We start from the raw sequence: 21,727 nt of genomic DNA, 5'->3' as shown, positions 1-21,727 counted from the left end.
ATCATGTTCACTTGCCAGAGAAATCCACTTAAAAATCACAATGTTGTAAATGTCAAGTATTTTTATACAAATATAGGAAACGCACACTTAAAATATCAGACTGAAACACTTACCAAACTGTTTTCCTAAAGTAGTATCTATAGTACATTTCTTTATTCATACATCTTCAAATGGTCAAGTTTTCTTTCATACATCCAAAATGTAATGTGATGGTTTTCTTATTCACCAAATGTTAGCTCTACTTGAAGTCTGGTTCCAAACTAATCAGCCTGCTTTTAAATTTTAAGACATCTGTTGAAAATTTATAGGATCAAACCAAACCGAAGTGGTATAAATTTTAAACATTGGATTGTACATTATTATAAAGGTATCAGTAACCATTATTACTAAAAATAAGTTAGTGATTATAGCTCCTTTTGTGATAATTGGGGGAAAGGGTAGATCATCATCAGGAATGGTCTATTTTAACTTTTTTTTTCTTTCTTTTTATCTTTTTTTTTTTTTTTTTTTTTTTTAAATCAAAGAACATCGTCTTGGTTGTGTGTTGTTGTTTTTTTGTCATTGCTTTTTTTTTTCTTTTCTTTTCTTTTTAAAAGACCATTCCACTTTATTTTAAACATCTGAATGCATAAGGAGAGTCATATGCAAAGCAGTCATACACCATTATCATTGAAACCCATATGGTAAAATACATACACAAGTCCAACAAAAGGCTAATACATAGTAAAGCCTAAGCATACTACTATGTAATATTATGAATACATACTTGGAGACTTTAGTTAGAGTACTATGTTATCTATTCATTTTTGAAAACATTCATTAAGATTTTAAATGCAAATTCATTCCTTATTTGGAGTAAAACAAATTTCTCTAAATTATTACAAGTATTGGTCATAAGTTTTCAGACCTATTCATTAAATTACAAAGAACCTGAAGAATTCTGTATTGTTCAGTAGAAGTATGTAATAAAAACATTGCATGTTTCTAGTGTGATGTCTTTAGCAATTGTTTACTGAAATAAAATGCAAACATCAATCTTTCAAAATACAGGATCAGAAGGTAGTTTTCTTTTCTTCTATTTGTGAAATCCATCTTCATCACATTTACCAAAAATTGTTTTTACAAATATGTAAAAGTACATTAGATAATACTAATGAAACACAGGTAGAGTTCTAGCATGTGCAGATCAATGATCAGTCAAATCATCTTCTCCAAGAACGAGATTCATTGTCCTCTTCTTCTTCATCATCATCTTGAAGTAATGAGTCATCCACCATAGACTCTTCCTGAAACTTTAGGTTAAAATGCATTTAGGAATTTACCCAAAAAAAAGAAAAGAAAAAAGGTGACACTTTTAAATACTGATTTCTCTCAACAGAGTCGAATACAAAAGGTATTGCTATAGCTAGGACATTCAAGAAATAAAAAGCAACCTTTACTGACTCAATGCTTTCTCTACAGTATCTATTCTATTGCTTGCATCAAACAGGCACTAAAGAATTATCAAAGTAAGCCTTTGTACATGCTGTTTCTCCTGCCTCTCTTTACCAAATAATGCTATCTTCTCTATACCTACAAAACATTGTTTATTATCTTTTTTTTAAAGAAAACATCAGTAAGTCTTCTCTGACTTACCCTAATGCTGGACACTAAATCAACCAATAAGTTGTATAAAAGTCTATCCAGATTTTCTACTGTACGTAAACAAACATTTTCTTTATAGCATTCCTTTTCTCCATTCCTTTCATAAAAGCTTCTCAGACTGCTTTTCAAAATACCTAATACCAGGAGCTCTCCTGCTTTTCTCCCCATTCAATTCAAACTCATGGAAGGACAAAGGTATAATCTAAAATATAAAATGACAAATCATGTATATGAGTTTCAAAACACACAATTTATTCTTGCATTTGACTATGGATATGTGTTAACAGCCTTGAATGCTCTTCAAACAAAATGAAGTGACACTGATAAGCTAACAGAGATAAAACATGTGTTTGTTTAGTGTCCCTACCTTATCTTTATTTTTTAACTTCCTCAACTTTCTCCTACAGCCTATTTCATGATTAAACAAATAGAGTTGCTTATTTTTAAGTCTGGGGCTGTTCAAAGGGCTCACTGGTCTTTATGCTCACAAGTCTCAGACTAACTGCTGTTACCCAAGAAAAATGTAGTCTCTACAATTATCCCTCTGCTCAAATATGCCTCTCAACTATATTCCCCGTCCAAGCTCTTGGTTTATGGAAAGTTTTATTATCACTTAGGGTTCAGTTCAAAGGTCACCAACTCCTTCAAGATTCTTATGGACAGAAATAATCACTCTTTCCTTTGGATTCCAACAGCATATTGTTCAAATCTTTATTCAGCATATCAGTTTGCCTTTTATTATAATTTGTTTCTTATGTGTCTGTCAGCACCACCCCCCTTTCCAGTTTATAAGCTCCTTGATGATAGGGACCGTGTCTTATTCATTTTTATGCCTATCACAGTATCTACCATATACCAGGTATTCATTCTAATGAACTAAAACAATATGAATTAAAATAAAAAGTACCTGAAATGTTAATAAAGCAATTGAGAATATATACTTTAAAACTTGAAATATTACAAGATTTCCTATGGATAAAAAATCTAACAAATAATTATTCTTTTAAGAATAAATGAAAACTGAGTGTGTGTGTGTGTGTGTGTGTGTGTGTGTGTGTGTGATTTGCATATATTCTTTTTGGATTAGCAATCCACAGATTTCAATAATCCAGAAAATTTAAAGTTGTCTGCATTTATCTGATATCCCCTGCCTAAAATATGGCTCAGGAATAAAAGTTTTATGTTAAAAATCACAGCCATAAAATCACAATTTATATAAAAATGTGAACATTTAAGGGCAAAACCAAGTGAAAAAAACAAACATACTTCCTCTTCATCAGGTTCAACTTCTTCTGTTTCAACAGCTGAAAGATTAGTTATTGGTTTATTCCATGCCAGTTTTAGATCCTGCCCTTTGAAACGAGCTCCATGAACTGCAGCCTAAAATAATTAAGAACAGTGGAATATAGAACATTAATAATTTCTGAAGAAAAAAATATTATAGCACCTAATATTTAAATTAACTCACCTAAACACAGTGAAGACAGCTGTCTATTAATTTGATTTGTGGTTATTTACTGAATAACTATTTACTACTTATAATAATTTGCTTTATATGGTTATTTCTAAAATTAGCCTAGGAATTGGAAATTCCTTTAAAAAGAAAACAAGAACAATTTCTCACAATTGATCAGAGCTAATTCAGTACTCGCCATTATTTGACTAGAAAAACTATGTCTACATGTTTACAATATAATAATTGCCATTTAAGGCAATAGTCTCAAAGTACTTCAAGATCCTGAATCAAAGTCTAAGTTAGAATCAACAGGCTAAATGTATTTTTTTGCATTTTAATTCTTATAAATGACATATATAGTAACTATAAACTAGAAATTTTTAATAGAATTAAAATAATTTTGCATGCATAAATTATCACATTATTTTTATATTATATCACATGATCACAAATTGATATATCACTATTATAAAATATAAATATCTCAATGAAGGAAAAATATGCAACTTTTCTATAAAGTAGTTTCTACAAAGCTTCCAGAATTGCATATAAAACTTATTAGTAAATAGTAAAGTCTAAATACTTGCTGCATTAACTGGCTGCTTTGGAAATAGTGGATTCAAATTAAAGTAACATGAACTAACATAAATCAATGTAAGCAACATACCAAAATAACTCATAGTCACAAAAGATTTATAGCACAATCTCAAAGTACAGTACAATGTGAAATGTAGAAACAATTACACGTTCAATGACATCTGACCATGAGTTGTGTGACATTAAAGTCCCCAGGTATAAATTTTAAATCTGCACATATAAATTTGTGACAAATCTATAGGATTCCATGTCTAATAAAATGCAGCTCAGGAGTTTTTAGTCCATGGCCTCCTCACAATGTCATATAACTAAAAATTTTTAAAGTACTTACATATGAGATTTAAGTCCAGAAACAATTTGTAATTTTTCAAGCTGTAGCTATTACATTGTATATAAAAAAGGCTAATATGCAAATCAACCAAATGGCAGAACAACCAGTCACTGTAACACGCACTGACCACCAGGGGGCAGATGCTAACGCAGGAGCTGCCCCCTGGTGGTCAGTGCATTCCCACAGGGGGAGCGTTGCTCAGCCAGAAACTGGGCTCAAGGCTGGCGAGCGCAGCGGTGGTAGCAGGAGCCTCTCCCACCTTTGTGGCAGGACTAAGGATGTTCAACTGCCAGCTTAGGCCCACTCAGTCAGACATCCCCCAAGGACTCCCAGACTGTGAGAGGGTGCAGAGCGGGCTGAGGGACCCCCCGAATGCACAAATTTCATGCACTGGGCCTCTAGTATACTATAAGGAAAAAGGAACTCAGAATATTAAACTTTTATTCCCAGAAATTATATTATTTGTGGTAAAGGTGGCATTTTTATTTTCAGACTTACATATAGAGCACATAACTAATTATGTTGGTGTCAGTGAAATGTTGAGTTTTCAGCATGAAAAAAGAAGATAGAGCTACGAAGACCCCTGAGATTAAGTAAAACCCTTATAATCCAGAATTAATTTACAAGTATTAGTAAAGGCTTTCTTTCTTCCTACCTACCTACCTCTCTATGTATACATATATGTGTGTATATGCATGTGTGCATAAAACTAATGTTCAGAATTAAATGGAACATATCAGTAGTTGCTTTGAATTTATTTTATTTGTACAGGGTATATGTGAATATGTGTATATGTGTACATGTGTGTATGAATGTATGTATATTTTTTTCACTCCCAGCTACGATCACTGAAAAGAATTAGTGACTGTAATGTACGCAGTAGTAATAAGCATCTGTAGTACTTATACTGTGGTTTCAAAAAACCTTTGCTCTGTAAAAACAATCAGAGCTCCTCAGAGAAATGGCCAGCTTTCAGGTCTTGAAGAGAAAATGTATAAGATCAACTCAAAACACTTTTCATACCTGAAAGCAAAAACACCATCATAACCCATCAGGATCCAGTCAAAAGGACTGTTAACAAACTTGTATACTGGCCACAAAAATGGGATAATCTATACTAATAAAAGACTATGTGGTCATCACACCCTCACACCATGATGCCCTCACGCCATAACAATCCATCACCAGGAGGCAGCGTGTGCAGTGGGTGTGCAAGGATGTGCGGGGCTGCGTGGGCAGCGAGGTGCATGGGTGGGCGGGGACTTGACGCTGTGTGTGTGTGGCCCGGAGGCGGGTTCCGGCGGCTCCACGCAGAGCCGCGGAAGCAGGGTCAAGTGGCTCTGTGTGGTGCAGAGGCAGGACCACCGGCTCCGGCCTACCTCTTTGGGGCAATCCATCGAGGAGCCCCAGATGGGTGGGCAGGGCGGGCCTACCTCTTTGGGGAGATCCATCGCGGGGCTCCCGCACTGTGAGAGGGCACAGGCCAGGCTGGGGAACCCCCAGCCCAAGTGCACGAATTTTGTGCACTGGGCCTCTAGTACATAAATAACTGAGAACAATGGACCAATATCCATAATATGTTTCAAGCTATAAGTTATGATGGTATAATACCAATCAAGCTATCTCAAAATATAAATCTTATTTTGGATCCTTAAATGAGTAAAAAAATTTTAAGAAAACCAGGGAAATGTAAACCTTAACTGGGTATTTAATAATGCCTAGGAAATATCAATCATTTTTTAGGTCTAGTAAGAGTATTGTGTTTTATTTTTTTAAGATTCTAACATTGAGAGACACACTAAAATGTTTACAGGTGAAATGATATGATTACTGACAGTGGCTCTAAAATAAAGACAAGGAGGATTACAGTGGGTGAGATATAGACAAAATAAGATGGGCTGCAAGTGGGTACTCACTAAAAGTTTATGATGAGTAATATGGGGGTTCATTTCACAAGTCTCTCTAATTTTCACATTATGAAATGTAAAGAAAAACTATATTTAAAAGCTCAAGCATTTTATTCATAGGCTTGCTCTAGCCCTTTGCCTATTTATTCTTGCACATCGTCAAAGTTTGCAGTCATACACAGCACAGAAGGAAAAAAAGCCTTAAAATCTGACAAATGATGGAGGAAGAAAAAAGTATGGAAAGTAGTTACCAGTATGTGATGGATTCAATATCTTACCTGGAAAATGGTTCTGGAAATAATTAACATTTTGAAAAAATGGGGTTAAACAAAATTAAACAGAAGTGTTTACCTTCTGCCTTTACAAGTCAACTTAGGTTGTGAATCTAAATAAAATATACAAAATGCAGCTTTTCACAAACTTATCTGACAAAAGAATTCTTTGCTAGGGAAGCTCTTGTAGAATCAGTGTTCTGTAAAAACAGTGTGGGAAAACTGACCTAAGGTCATGAGAGTTAAAGCTGCAATCCTATCCTAGCGTACCTTACGTACCATATGATTAAAGCTAATTTTTAAAAGAAGGCTAAAACCAAGTTTATGAATGTTTGTAATAACCACAGTATACAATGTTTATGCAGGAGTTACATTAAAGGACCACAAATTTAAAAAGAAAGTAAATTCTAATTTTTTAGAACTTACAGGGAAGGAATTCTTTCATTCCTTTAACTCCTGAGTTCAAACCCATGGCCACTTTCCAACAAGTTTTAGACAGATTTACTAATTCTGGTAGCACACTGCCCATCATATGGCAGTACTTAGTAACTCTTAAGTAAATCAGTAAAACATACACAAAAGGTTCTTCTATACACATGATTTGATTTCTCTTAATTGAATCCACTTACATATATTGTTCCTGCTATTAATTTAGTATTTATTCAGTCAGCCCGATCAACTGCTAACTGCTTATGCTGCACTATCTTTTATGAACACAATTTTATATTTCTACCTTCAGGTCTAAAGAATGAGAATTTTGAAGTAATTTACTCTTTCTTGTCTCTATTCAGTTTCCAATCATTTCTCATTCTGAAAAGAAACCCATAGTGATATTAATAATAGCTAACATTATAGCCAGAATTAAGAAGGTTTACTATGTCCCCAGGCATTGTTCTAGGTAACTTTGTAAGTTTTGAATTAGTAAATCCTCACCATTCTCTAGAGAAAAATTTCTTTGAAGCTACCTTACCACACCACACAATGCCCAACTGTATGATTAAATAAAGAGTAAAACAGTAACTTTAAGGAGAGAAACACAAGATAATCTGTTGAAAACAGTTTGAGGCATGGGTGTGAAAAAATGCACTCATAGAACAAGATTCACTTTCCTTTTGATATAAAAAGTTATACACCTCTTGTGTTTAGAACTGATTCTTATAAAATAGGAACTTAACTGTTCCTTTACTAAAATTGGATCCTTGTACCTTACAGAGGTATAGGAATAATTCAAAGTAGGAAAAATAACATTCTAATCAGTCATGAGAAGAAACTACATTTTTCTATCCTGTTTGGGTACTTATCCAACTTTAGTACATAGGGTGGTGATAGGAAAATAGAAAATACAACAGCAGGAACCATCTTCTAACTAACTAAATCAAATTATAACTATCTTAGACTAAAGTTAAAAGTGTTCTGTTTATACTATTATTCCTTAAAATATTTTTATCTTTTTTCCTAGGGAAAATTTCTCCCTTTTCAAGTTGTTATATTTGAACTAGAGGCCCAGTGCATGAAATTTGTGCATGGGTGGGGTCCCTGGGCCTGGTTAGCGATCAGGGCCAATTGGGGCCAGGCCGATCAGGGGCAGGCTGGAGAGGAGGCGACTGTTGCCAGACCAGGTGCGGAAGGAATGGACACTAGATGCCAACACTGCCATCACAGGTGCCCCGCCACCACATGGGTACCCGCCTCCACCCCCCCCCTTCCCTTGCTGCCGCGCTACCACTAAAGCGGGAGGGCGGGCGGGCGGAAGGCTGATCAAGGCCTACCAGCAAGGCGCAGGGATGGGACACAGGAGGTTGGGCGCCAGCCCCAAGGAGGGAGCCGGCCCTCGGCCTCCCTGGGAAAGGGGCCACATCTGCCACCACCCATCCCCGGTTCCCCGTCCCAACCCGAGGGCCGGCCCCGATCAAGTGATCAGGGCCTGGGGGAGGGACCATGGGAGGTTGGCCGGCCAGGGGAAGTTGGCTGTGGGCGCGCACTGACCACCCGGAGGCAGCTTCTGCATTGAGCATCTGGCCCCTGGTGGTCAGTGCATGTCATAGTGACGGTCGTTCTGGTCGCTTAGGCTTTTATATATATAGATGTCTCAATTACCTTATTCTTGTACTTTCACTTTGAAATACTATGCATCTATTGATTATAGAATGTAAAGAGACATTCATTCATAAATCTACAATAAGAGTTCAGAAAATAAGAAAAATGAATAAATATTAGCAAAGGTTGACAAGTTTCTTGAGAAAGCCTATCCTTTATCTTGACTTTATCTACATTTTGGTATTAAATTTCCTTATTTTACACAATGATGGTGGTGATAAATGCAATCTTTTGTACTTTTTAAGCATTCTTCCTTGACAAAATTAAAAATTAGCATCCTTATGTCAAACACACTAATTTTTAAATTACTAAGCCTAATGTTTACTGAAATCCAGATCTTTAAAAAACCACTTCTTTAGCCTATACTCTGCCTGTATAAGATAAAACTTCAACTTAATTTTCTAGTCTCTTTTAAAATAGAATGTTACAAAATTTAAAGAAATTTTATGGCTTAAGGCAGTGGTTCTCAACCTCCCTAATGCCAGGATCCTTTAATACAGTTCCTCATGTTGTGGTGACCCCCAATTTCATTGTTACAAATTGAACATAATTAAAGCATAGTGATTAATCACAAAAACAGTATGTAATTACATATGTGTTTTCCGATGGTCTTAGGCGACCCCTGTGAAAGGGTCGTTCGACCCCCAAAGGGGTCGCAACCCACAGGTTGAGAACCGCTGGCTTAAGGAATAGTTTATGGTTTAACAACTTCTATATCTTAATTCTAAATGTTTGTCACAGCAATAGTATTTACCCTGAAAAGGTAACTCTCATTAGATCTAACTTAACCTAGGTTATTTTGTCACTTATTCAGTGCTAAAGTCTTTCTTATACATTAATCCCTGATCTTTTCAATTCACTAGGGGACACACGCACACACACACACACACACACACACACACACACACACAGATATCCAAGAAGGAAAAATCAAGACTCAAGAAAAAAGGCAGATGTTAAAAGTCTTAGCAAGGGCAAAACTTCCCAAAATTAGGTCTTTCCCCCCAACCACCCTCAGCCACATAAGCAGAAAAAAGTAGTATGTATTTTTTAAACTATTACTAAATCCACAAACTTGGTAACACATTATTGCAACCATCTGTACAATAACTATCTGTGACTACTTCCTAGAAGCAAATAGAACTCAGCTACTTATCTAATATTACATTGAAAATTATAACTGAAGCCATTATTTAATGGAAAATCATTAAATAAAAGATTGCTCAAAACTAGATTTATAGAGGAGAAACCAAGATGGCGGCATAGGTAAACACCAGAAATTGCTGCCTCGCACAACCACTTCAAAAATACAACTAAAAGACAAAACGGATATCATCCAGAACCACAGGAAGGCTGGCTGAGTGGAAATTCTACAACTAGAAGGAAAGAGAAAAGCACACTGAGACTCAGAGGAGGTGCGGAAGTAAAGTGCAGAGGTACGGAGGCGCACGCGGAAAGAGCTCGCAACTGAGGACGCGGCTGTCTTTTTCAATCAGCAGGGAGTCAGAGCTCCTGACGGCTCTGAACTCCAGTTCCGGGCGAGCTCTGGGGACCTAGACACATACGGGGAAAAACTGGGCTGTCTGGCAGCGGGTGGAACTCAAGGGCGGCTTGCTCTCACAGGTGCTTGCAGTGATTACTGGGGCCTCTTAGGGGAAGACTGAGGATCAGCCATAGATGTTTGCCCAGCCCTGTTGATTCCCTAAAACCCCACGCCCCCACCCAAGCTGTGCACAGAGGCTTTTGCATATGAATGACCTGGCCCTTTGCAATCTAAAATTACCTAACAAACTGCAGCTGGATCAGAGAGACCCAGAACCCAAAAGAAGTCCCAAAGCCCCAAGCAGCTTGCATTGCTTCACAGCTGGGCCTCATCTGGGCACCTCAAAACCCCAAACAAAGAAGAAGAATCAGCAGATCTCTCCGTAGCTCCTGCTGGGTAGCCTCAGGCAGAGGCTAAATTAGCACCTCCTTAGAGATCCAAGAGCCAGTGTACCCATTGTTCAGAGTGGAACCATCCAGATTACAACTCCTCAGGTCCATAAGGGACACACTCAGGGGGCAGACTCAGTGAGCACCAAAGCCCCACTGAAGCAAGTCTTGCCCCAGAAGGGTGTCTTCAGCACAGAAGTTCTCCCACCATAGACACAGCTGATTCTCACAGCCAATCGGCCTGCAGGTCAATTCCTCCCAGTGATACCAACTACAATCAAGGCTTAACTACAACAAGACTGTGCACACAGCCCACAAAGGGGTGCACCAAGAGTGTCCAACTCAGGTAATTGGGGAGGCTGAGCCACTGGGCCCTATAGGACACACAGCACAGAAAGCCACGCCATCAACACAGGGAAGCAGCCAAAATGCAGAGACAAAGAAACAGGTCACAAATGACAGAAATGGAGGAAAGCAAACTACTGGATATAGAGTTCAAAACCACGGTTATAAGGTTTTCAAGAATATTCTAGAAATTGCCGATAAATTTAGTGAGACCCTCAATAAATCTAGTGAGACCTTCGAGGATATGAAAAGGGACCAAATAGAAATTAAGCATACACTGACTGAAATAAAGAATATTATACAAACTCCCAACAGCAGACTAGAGGATCCAAAGAATCAAGTCAAAGACTTGAAATATGAAGAAGTAAAAAACACCCAACCGGAAAAGCAAAAAGAAAAAAGCATACAAAAATACGAAGATAGTGTAAGAAGCCTCTGGGACAACTTCAAGCAAACCAACATCCAAATTATAGGGGTGCCAGAAGAAGAGAGAGAGCAAGATATTGAAAACTTATTTGAAGAAATAATGACAGAAAACTTCCCCTACCTGGTGAAAGAAATAGACTTACAAGTCCAGGAAGCGCAGAGAACCCCAAACAAAAGGAATCCAAAGAGGAACACACCAAGACACATCATAATTAAAATACCAAGGGCTAAAGACAAAGAGAGAATCTTAAAAGCAGCAAGAGAAAAACAGTTAGTTACCTACAAGGGAGTACACATGAGATTGTCAGCTGATTTCTCAACAGAAACTATGCAGGCCAGAAGGGAGTGGCAAGAAATATTCAAAGAGATGAATAGCAAGAACCTACAACCAAGATTACTCTACCCAGAAAAGCTATCATGTAGAATTAAAGGTCAGATAAAGAGCTTCACAGATAAGAAAAAGCTAAAGGAGTTCATCACCACCAAACCAGTAATATATGAAATGCTGAAAGATATTCTTTAAGAAGAGGAAGAAGAAGAAAAAGGTAAAGATAAAAATTATGAACAACAAGCACATATCTATCAACAAATGAACCTAAAAATCAAGTGAATAAAAAATCTGATGAACAGAATAAATCTGTGAATATAACAGAATAAGGGGCATAGAAAGGGAGTGGACAGTTCTCGGGGGGGGGGGGGGGAAAGAGGTGTGGGGGGGTGCAGGAAGAGAGTGGACAAAAATCGTACACCTATGGATGAGGACAGTGGGGGAAGAGGGTTAAGGGCAGAGGGTGGGGTGAGAACCGGGTGGAGGAAAGCTATGGGGGAAAAAAGAGGGACAATTGTAATAATCTAAACAATAAAGATTTAATTAAAAAAAAAAAAGAACTAGATTTATAAAAATAGAACTCTATGATAAGGAATCCCCACCCCAGTACCTAGAAACTAGGTTATTACAGGCTCAGCTGAATACTTTTCTGCTACTTATGAGACCCACAATCTTTTATTGAGTACAATGCCCCAAGAGCAACCCCCATCTAGTAAGCCCCAACAATGTACCATTTTGCTGGCAGGGAATATTTACTACAAAAAGGATGAATCAATATTTAGAAGGTATTTTAAAACTTATTTAGACCACAATCAACTTAAAACTTCTGAAAACCATCCAATAATTCATTCACATTAAATTAACTGTTTAGAACATTTAATGCATTTTTTCTAAGGACAAAATGGTGCATCTATTTCTCTACAAGACTAAACAAAAAACACATAAGGTTCCTATAAATCCCCCACATCTCATACCCATTTTTCTCTTTTAATCTTTTAAACCCAGAAGAAAGACAAGGTTGCATATACTTCTGGTCTTTCATTGGAAAGACAATTCAAAATAGTTTAAGACAACTGTACTAAAAGGACCCTAAAAGCTAGAACTTGGTATCATGTCTTGGGCAAAAAGTTGTAGAGGTTTAGTTGGGCATATACTGATTATGGAAACTTCTTTAGGTTTCAGTCAAAAGGTATTAAGAAGCAGCAGATGAAGGATGATTAAGAAGGGCAGTCTGCCAAAGAAGACTTCATTCTAGGCCATCTCAGAAAAAGGATAATGGAAAGTGGAGTGAAAGAAAAGAAACAATTCCTGACGTCTTGAAACAATATAACTTGGCATTCAACTTGGTGACTATGTATTCTAATTATAACATGTTACATACTAGAGGACTGGTGCACAAAATTCATGCACCAGTAGGGTCCCTAGGCCTGGCCGGCAATCAGGGGTGATCAGCGCCTTCTGGCTACCAGCTGGGGCCCTTCCTTCGTTCCGCTCCGCCCCCTTGTGGTCAGCACACATTATAGCAAGTGATCAAACTCCGGGTCTCCCGATTGAACACCCGAGGAGACACTTTTCATATGTGCCTTTTATATATATCGATGACATTTTTTTGTGGCCATGAATTCTACTGATATGTTCTATCTATTCTCAAAGTGTAGTTATGTAGTAAGTTTAAAAAATTCATTTATATTAAAACTTAAAAGCAAGATTTATAAAATATTTAAATCTGAATTTTCAGTAAATCAGATTATTTATAATACTTACTGCTTCAGCTTCTGCTCTTGTCTTGAATGTAATTACTGCATGAAGTGAAGAGTCATCAATCTGACAATCTTCAATTTCACCATATTGCTTTAAATTAAAAACAAGTATTTCCTCCAAATAAATATTTTGAAATATCCAAAATCCTAGTGGTTTTGTAAAATGTTAAAATATCATATAACCCAAAATACATAACAATTCATGGTTATTAACAGAAAAAAATGGTGAATAATTCATTTTAGTACTTAATATTGTAAGATAGAGGGTGGTCCTATCTTCCAAATAACAATTTATAATTTTACACTTTCTAAAATTAAGGAAACTTATACTTCATTGAACTATTCTTTAAATAAAGGAAACAATGACCAAAATTGAGCTTCCTTATTGTCTTTCCTTTTATACTCATTATTTTCATTCCAGAATATGTTAAATTCTTTCTAAAGCAGAATATTTAATCCTCAGAATATTCTTAGTGTTTTGGGGTTTTTTGTTTTGTTTTTTTAGTATCATGCCCAATTTAAAGATGGGGGTGAAAAAGATTAAGAGAATTTAAGTAATCCCCCCCCCCAAGTAATTAAGTAAATTACAAGGATAAGAGTCCATATCTTTTGATCCTGATTTCACTCTTACTACAGACTCCTGTAGACCACACACACTACCTTTTCAGACATTTGAAAGCTAAACATATGAAATTATGCTTGTTTCGTATGTTGGATTTTTTACAAGTGAAGGAAGACTTTGTTACAAACAGCAACTTTTATCATATAAAATTCTAGTCCACGGCCCAGCCGGTGTTGCTCATGATTAAAGTGTTGGCCCACGCACTGAAGGTTGGGGGTTTAACTCATGGTCAAGGGCACATACCTGGGTTGCAGGTTCGATCCCCAGCCCCAACTGGGGCATGTGCAGGAGGCAACCGATTGGTATGTTTCCCACTTACATATTGATATTTCTGTCTCCCTCACTCTCTCTCTTTCTCTCTCCCTCCTTACTCTATCTCCCTTCTACTCTCTTTAAAAATCAATGGAAAAAATATCCTTAGGTAAGGATTTTAAAAAAAATTCTAGTCCTTTATTTATCATTACTAATACCTTCCTTCTTTCTTACACAAAAATAAAATTATAAACACGATTTCATTAAATGCACATGCACCTATACAGAAAAATTCTGTAAAGAGAATGAACTTTAGAATCAGTCAGATCCAAGTTCTGTCAGTTAAAAGCTGTGTAAATATGAGTAAGTTACTTAATCTCTTCATGCTTCATTTTCCTCATCTCTAAAACGAAGCACAATAAAGGTACCTATCTCTTAGAGCTGTCAAGATAATTCAAAACATAGTGAGTTATATAAGGCACTCAGAATAACATTTCCCAAAAAAAGAAGTGCTTATAAGTTTTAAGCTATAATTTTTATCTACTGGGACCAGTAGCAGTTTCCTTTCTAGGTTGGGTAGACCTAAAATACAATATTAACACATAAAATTCCGTCTTAATTTTAAAAATCTGGATGACTCGAGCAACATGTTAAATTTTTCCTTAAAAGTATCAAATGAAAGTAAACTACAGGATTTCCCTCTCTACAGCAATAGTTTAAATCACTCATTTCACAATACCTCAAGGCTCACTAAGTGTAAGAATTGCAACATATCTTCCAGATAATTAAACAAACAAAAAAACCTCTACAGCTTATTTTTTAAATAATTAATAAGACTTATAAAGTAATCAAACTCTTTGGTCAAATTAATGGGTTTAAAATTACTCATGTCATTTTCATAATTTCCCCTTTAATATATCTATTATCCCCAACAATGATTATATTTGCTTTGTTGCTCAGTAAGAAAGTACCGCAAAATGAGGAAGAAGATCTTCTCTATCACTCTCTGTAAATGCAGAAATCTCCAATGCCCTTGGACGGTGATCTACCACAGCATGACCAGGTACACCTCGACCTCGACCTCGACCTCGGCCCCGACCCCTGCCTCTGCCATGAGCTGCACCTCGACCTCTTGAATGAATTCCTCTGCCCCGACCAGATGAAAGAATCCCTCGTTTGGCAGCCTAGAGGAAATTAGACACAAGTTAAAGACCACAATAACTAACACAAGCCAAGTGTTATACTTTGCCAGGTGAGTCAAACTTTTATATAATTTGACATCATATTCAAATAATGCCCTAAGAAAAAAATCTCAAAATTTTAAGTTGAAATTTTAGTTTTTAAAGTGTAAGCAAATTTATGTAGCTAATAAATTTAGAAAACAAAATAACATTAATTTAAGCAATGTTTTGAAATTATCAAATGTGCTTTTTTCTAAGTTCTTACTCTCCAAGACATCAGAAAAAGGCTAGTAATTCTTGATTTCCAAATAATACAGTGTAAAGTGTGAATTTAGAAGTCAGTTTAATACATAGATATAAAATACCTACATATACAATAAATGTATTTTCTCATTTGTGACTTTCAAATACAGTGTTTCTATTTGTTTCCCTGTTCACTTCAGTAGGTAGTTATCTCAAATTCATCACTTTAATCACTTACAGTAACATTATACAACCAATGTTGCATAGTAACTTATATTTCACCACATCAGTCTATATGAAGAGCACACCATTCTTTCATTCCACAAATATTTAATGAATACTTCCTATGTACAAGTCCTTACCCTCATGAAACTCAAATCATAGAGGGGTAAAAAGATATTAAGCAACTAAGTTTATATTATATATTAATGAAGTGACTAAAAAAAAAAAAAAAAGAACAAAGTTTCATGAGTATCTCCCCTCCCCCAGTTTCATCCTCTACTTTATCCCTTGCATGTATATTAGTAGCTGGCAGATTGTAGATACTTAATATTTGTTCAATGAATCAAAGAAAGAACAAAGAACAAGCAAGACACAAGTAAGGGGTGGGAGTTATAGCTTGAACAAAGAAACCAACGCTGAAAGGAACATAGTACTTCAAAGAACAAATAAAATCTAGTGCAGCTGGACCACATGAGATGGAGATGAAGCTGGGGAACTAGGCAGAGCCAAATCATGAATAACTTTAAAGGACCACATTAGGGATTTTAATTTTATCCCAAGAGCCATGAAAATAAAATAAAATATTTAAAGCAGAGTCCTGGTAGGTGTGGCTTAGTTGGATGAGCATCATCCTATGAACCAAGAGGTTGCTGGTTCAATTCCCAGTTGGGGCAAATGCCCAGGCTGGGGGGCTTGATCCCCAGTAGGGAGCACGCAGAAGGCAGAAGGCAGCCGATCAATGTTTCTCTCTCTCTCTCTCTCTCTTTGTCTATGCTTTTCTTTCTCTCTCTCTCTCTCTATGCTTTTCTCTCTCTCTCTCTCTCTCTCTCTCTCTCCCCCCTTCCTCTCTCCTTCTTCACCTTCCCCTCTGTCTAAATATCAATGAAAACATGTTTTTACAACACAAGAATTATCTTTAAAAATATGTATTTAAAGCAGAGTAGTAGAGTGATGTAATCAAATCAGGGTGTAAAATGTTATTCTGGTTAGAGTCTTAAGAACAGAGGAGAAGGAAGAAGAGAACAAGCCTGGATACCAGGCAGTAGTCTACTATAGTAATCCCAGCTACTGAAGACAGCTGGTGTACAGTGGTGGCAATGGAGATAAAGAAGCAAACAGATTTAAAACATATTTGGAAGTAACATAGAAAACATGGTAATTAATTGGATATGAATACTGAAGGAAAGGAAGGAGTCAATGAAGATGCTCAGATTTTTGGTTTGGGTAATTGTACAGATGGAGTTTAGGGGCAAAGTAAGCACAATTTTGAACTTGTTGAGTCTGAGGATTCAAATGGAAATGTCAAGAACGGACCATTGCCAAATCTCTGCAAGTATAAATATTTCAGTTTTTCACCTTAAGACAGTAAATCTTAACATTAGCTAAAATAATCCAAAATCCAAATAATCTTCAAAGATCAAGGATTAATGTTAATAATAGAGCAGCATATACAAAAGTGTATTCTGAAGAACAAAGTGCTCCATGAAAAAGTGAGTCCTTGGACAAATAAGTTTAAGCAATACTGAATATTTAATGTCTTTTTGGAGATTTACAAATTAAAATAGCCTCTAAAAAACCCAACAGCTAAAAATCATGTTTAATATAACCTTTTCCAAATTTATTTGGCCTTGGAGTTTTTTTCACTAATATCTTTTAACAAAAAATGGAATTGATGCAGTGAATGACCACACTCTCGGAAACACTGAATTACCGCATATACTAACTGCAAACTAGTTTAGCCATTATATGAAACAAAACAGCCCTAACTGGTTTGGCTCAGAGGATAGAGCGTTGGCCTGCGGACTGAAGGGTCCCAGGTTCAATTCCAGTCAAGGGCATGTACCTTGGCTGCGGGCACATCCCCAGTACAGGGTGTGTAGGAGGCAGCTGATCGATGTTTCTCTCTATCCCTCTCTTCCTCTCTGTAAAAAAATCAATAAAATATATTTTTTTAAAAACACAGAAAATATTATTCAGTGTTTAGCTATGTCAACATATGAACTAAAACACAGAACAGGGGTCCTCAAACTACGGTCCGCGGGCGACATGCAAATACAAATATTGTATTTGTTCCTGTTTTGTTTTTTTACTTCAAAATAAGATATGTGCAGTGTGCATAGGAATTTGTTCATAGTTTGTTTGTTTTTTAACTATAGTCCAGCCCTCCAACGGTCTGAGGGACAGTGAACTGGCCACCTGTTTAAAAAGTTTGAGGACCCCTGACACACACTAATAAAAATACTGATACAAGTATCACATGATCTCACTCATATTTGAAATCTAATGAAGAAAATAAACTAATGAAAAAAATAGATACAGAGACACGGAAGCATCGAACAGACTGTAAAATCTCAGAGGAAAGGCAGGGCAGGGGTGGGTAGGAAGAGATTAACCAAAGAATTTGTATGCATTATAAATGCATAACCCACGGACACAAACAATAGTGGTGAAGGCCTGGGCAGGGGGGTGGAGGGGCCTAGAAGGGACCAGCAGTGGAAGAAAGGGAACATATGTAATACTTTCAACAAAAGAGTTTTAAAAAATACTGATAATATACTGGCTGGTATGGCTCAGTGGTTGAGCATCAACCCATGAACCAGGAGGTGGAGGTTCAATGAGGTCAAGGTTCAATGCCCAGTCAGGGCACATGCCTGGGTTTTGGGCTCAATCCCCAGTAGGGGGTGTGCAAGAGGCACATCTCTCATCATTGATGTTTCTAGCTCTCCCTCTCCCTTCCTCTCTCTGAAATCAATAAAAACATACCTAGAAAAATACTGATACTACTACTGTTTATTTACTAAAATTATGAGCAAAACTTTTGAAATGATAATTTGGTTTTTAAAATCCCACCAACACAGGCATCACATCTCTAGAATGGAGAAAACACAATTTCTATATTAACATAAAGAAATCTATCTTCTCTAAAACCTGTTATTTTGGGCAGGACACACAGGTGACCATATCAAGTTTCCAGAGAATGAAAAGTGTGCAAGTTTAGGACATCATCTTATGGCTTCCTATGACTGCTAGATAAGACAGCACCTTAAGACAAACACAGTGGCTGCTAAATATTAATTCTTTGATACCTGGATGCCAGTACCCAACACAGATTTGTACTGTGTCAGAAAAAGATGATCAAGTTGCTAACAAATTTGGAAAAAAGTATTATTATCAGATTAAGCAAAAGTAATGATCAAAAACATAAAATTAAATTGTGACATTAAACAATAAATATAGACAAGTACCAATTAATGACATTAACATCTCCATACTTAAAATGTAATTCTGATTTTTAAACATCATTTTGCTAAATGTTAAAAATTCTCATACACAGAAATCAATTTCACTTTATTTTTCTTATATAATCATATGACTATTAAGAATATAGTTTATTTTCTCTTTTATAAACATCCACAGCACCACCTATAGGCAAAACTTAAGCATGTTCTTTGATATAGTTCTACCACTAGAAGTCTAATCTGTAGAACTTAATATTATAAACCTATTTGTGCATAGGGTATCTCTGAAAGAATGCCTGAAAACCAAAACTAGAAAAGTAATAAAATTCAATAGAAGTGGAAGGACTCAGGTACATAGGTAGAACTGTTGCCACCCCTCACTTATTATATAACAGATTTCTCTACTAGCTCTGAAAATTTTGTTAACTTCTTCCCTCTTTCCTATATCAACTCCCAATATGTATGCCAGAGACTGCCCACAATTGTTGACTAGAATGAGGGGATTGTGTTTTCAAATTAACCACCATAACTACATTCACTCCTCTTTAGCACACTGTGTAGCTATGATGAAACATACTTCCAGCTGTAATTCTGTATATTTTCTCCTAAGTTCAGTGACTTCTTCTCCAGCTTGCATCTTCTTATATAAATCCAGCTCTGTGTCAAGTAATTCTTTCTGCATCTAGAAAATAGTAATTAATATTTTTGGTGACAATTAATATCCTGCATTTAAACAAAACATTTTACAAAAAACTTTTACACATTCCCATTTAATCTGTACATTTCTTTTCTATCATCAGTCCTACCATCCTAGTCCAAGCCAGCAATCACCTATAGTCTACAATATTGCTAGCTGCCTAACTTGTTCCTATTCCTACTGATTTCCCTATAATTCACTTTCTATTTAAAAAACCCTGGGATTTTAATGGACTGATATTAAGTAATTTTCAGGAAATAACTGAAAGAAAAGCAAAATACCACAGTATTAACAAGCAATATATAGTATGCTTTTATGTAGAAAAGAATCCATGCACACACACACCAAAGAGGGAAGAGTAGGGAATAGTGTCAGGAATCAAAGGGGAAAGGTCTTCTATATATACCTTTTCATAGTTTAACTTTGAGTCATGTTAATGTTTCACATATTCAAAAAAAATAAAATTAAATCATCAAGAATGAGGGGGATCCAAAACTGAATAATACATACAGAAATACACCCAACTTTTTCAAATTAATAATATAACCACGCAAAAAGTAATCCTACGCCACAGTTCTGATTCAATACCTTTAGGGAATATATTGTGAGGTTATAAAGAATGAAAATAAATTCTAAATTGTATAGTTAGTTGTTGGAAGTGGTATTGTTGTAACAATTATGAGACTATTTGGAATGTATTACAGGACTGAGCAAATAAATGAATGCTGTGTTGACGATAGTGGAAACCAAGTTATCATATGGGAACAGGGAGATAAAATAAGGAAATGAAGAAAGGAAGAACCCCATTATGTTGGATTAGAATCAGAAATTTCAATAGGAACTAATGATTTTATACATGTACACACACACCAAGTATAAATATTGTATATAACACTGGTTTGTTTGTTTCTTAAGCACTTATTATCAACTGAAATTAACTTGCTCACTTATTTGTTATCTAATAAATTTTCCCCTGGTTCAATAAATACATTCTGTAAAGTGTGGTCAGAATGTTACTTCTCTGTTTGTTAATGTTTTATACCACAAACACCTTATAAAATAAAGCTCAAAATCCTCAGTCAAGCATTTAAGTAACTATCATCATTTTGTCTTCAAGTTACCTTTTCAGGATTATCCATAACTATTTTCCTAATTACTAACTTTCCCACTATAATCCACAGAATTCAAAAGATTAGTAGAGTTTACTTGTTTGTGTTTATTTACTTATTAATTAATGAAGGAAGAGAAGAAATCGTAGCATACAATGGTCAGATTTTAAGCAAAGGATATAATCTAAAAGGAAAAGAACTTTAAACAATGTAGTGTTTTTAATGTGTTTTTTTTAAAGAAGTAATATGAAAAACAACACAAATAAAAATACCTGAGTCTTGGTTTTTATACTTTTTGGAAGACAGCGTCCAGGAGAAGTAGCTTTGACCTCATCTTTCAACTTGGTAATATTTTTTGTCAAAACCTCTAAAGTTTTCATTATTTCTGCTTTATCTTCAGACTTCATTGCTTTGTTTTTCTCCAGTTTCGAAATTAACATCTGCCAGATTTTTTAAAAGAGAAAAATAGAAGATACTTATTCCTACTATTATTAATAAAACAAACATAACAAACCAAGTATAAAAATAAGTACTACTTTTAGTTTGTACATTCATAACAAGGATTATAACCACTAAAATATCAGATTGGTGATGCTAACTATCTCAATTCAAGCCTTAATCTTGGTTTACTTTATAAAGAACTATAGTATTACTCTTTGGGTCTGTCTCTTAGAACACAAGAAATTCAATTCAATCCCTGAAAAGCTGTCAATTTGAAATAGTATTAACAATTTTACTTTCTAATCATTTGTTGATATTACTGCCTCTAAGTACTCCTGATCCAAATGGAATCTATAACCGAGAATGAATCACAGGAGAAATTCTGCTTTCCCTTCATATAATGAGGTTTAGGAAATGAAAAGTTTAATTACTTTCTTTGTCATAAGGAAACTACCTGGCTAGCCTAGGAATGATATTCCCACCATGGACAGGGAACAAGAAGAGAAACAGGGTATTATGGGATATAAGATACAACACATTATAGGTTCTCTGAGTCATGATGGTTTCAGTTTTTGGTATAAAGCACTATGATTTCTCTTTATCAAGCATATCCAACTTTAAATTAT

At 35.8% G+C, this 21,727-nt stretch overlaps 1 protein-coding gene across 18 annotated transcripts in view; it reads right to left on the bottom strand.

Annotated features, from left to right (window-relative positions):
- RBM26 (RNA binding motif protein 26) overlaps positions 1 to 21,727 on the bottom strand; it is an 87,318-nt gene that overhangs the window by 7,492 nt on the left and 58,099 nt on the right. For 16 of the 18 annotated variants that reach the window (XR_004965776.1, XR_004965777.1, XR_004965775.1 and 13 more), the window contains 6 exons: positions 20,933 to 21,100; positions 19,432 to 19,536; positions 14,941 to 15,153; positions 13,100 to 13,186; positions 2,911 to 3,024; positions 114 to 1,292 (listed from right to left, as the gene is read on the bottom strand). Coding sequence is in view for 2 of the 18 variants with exons in the window: in XM_036297369.1 (XP_036153262.1) it covers positions 1,203 to 1,292; positions 2,911 to 3,024; positions 13,100 to 13,186; positions 14,941 to 15,153; positions 19,432 to 19,536; positions 20,933 to 21,100 (777 nt within the window). In the remaining 16 variants the exon portion in view is untranslated. Of the gene's footprint in view, positions 1 to 46; positions 1,293 to 2,910; positions 3,025 to 13,099; positions 13,187 to 14,940; positions 15,154 to 19,431; positions 19,537 to 20,932; positions 21,101 to 21,727 lie in introns of those variants that run through there. The other 2 variants (XM_036297369.1, XM_036297370.1) reach the window with 2 other exon arrangements.

The sequence above is a fragment of the Myotis myotis genome, unplaced genomic scaffold (assembly GCF_014108235.1).
Source record: "Myotis myotis isolate mMyoMyo1 unplaced genomic scaffold, mMyoMyo1.p scaffold_m19_p_3, whole genome shotgun sequence".
NCBI classification, from domain to species: Eukaryota; Metazoa; Chordata; class Mammalia; order Chiroptera; family Vespertilionidae; genus Myotis; species Myotis myotis.
This window is presented reverse-complemented; position numbering and strand designations above follow the sequence as displayed.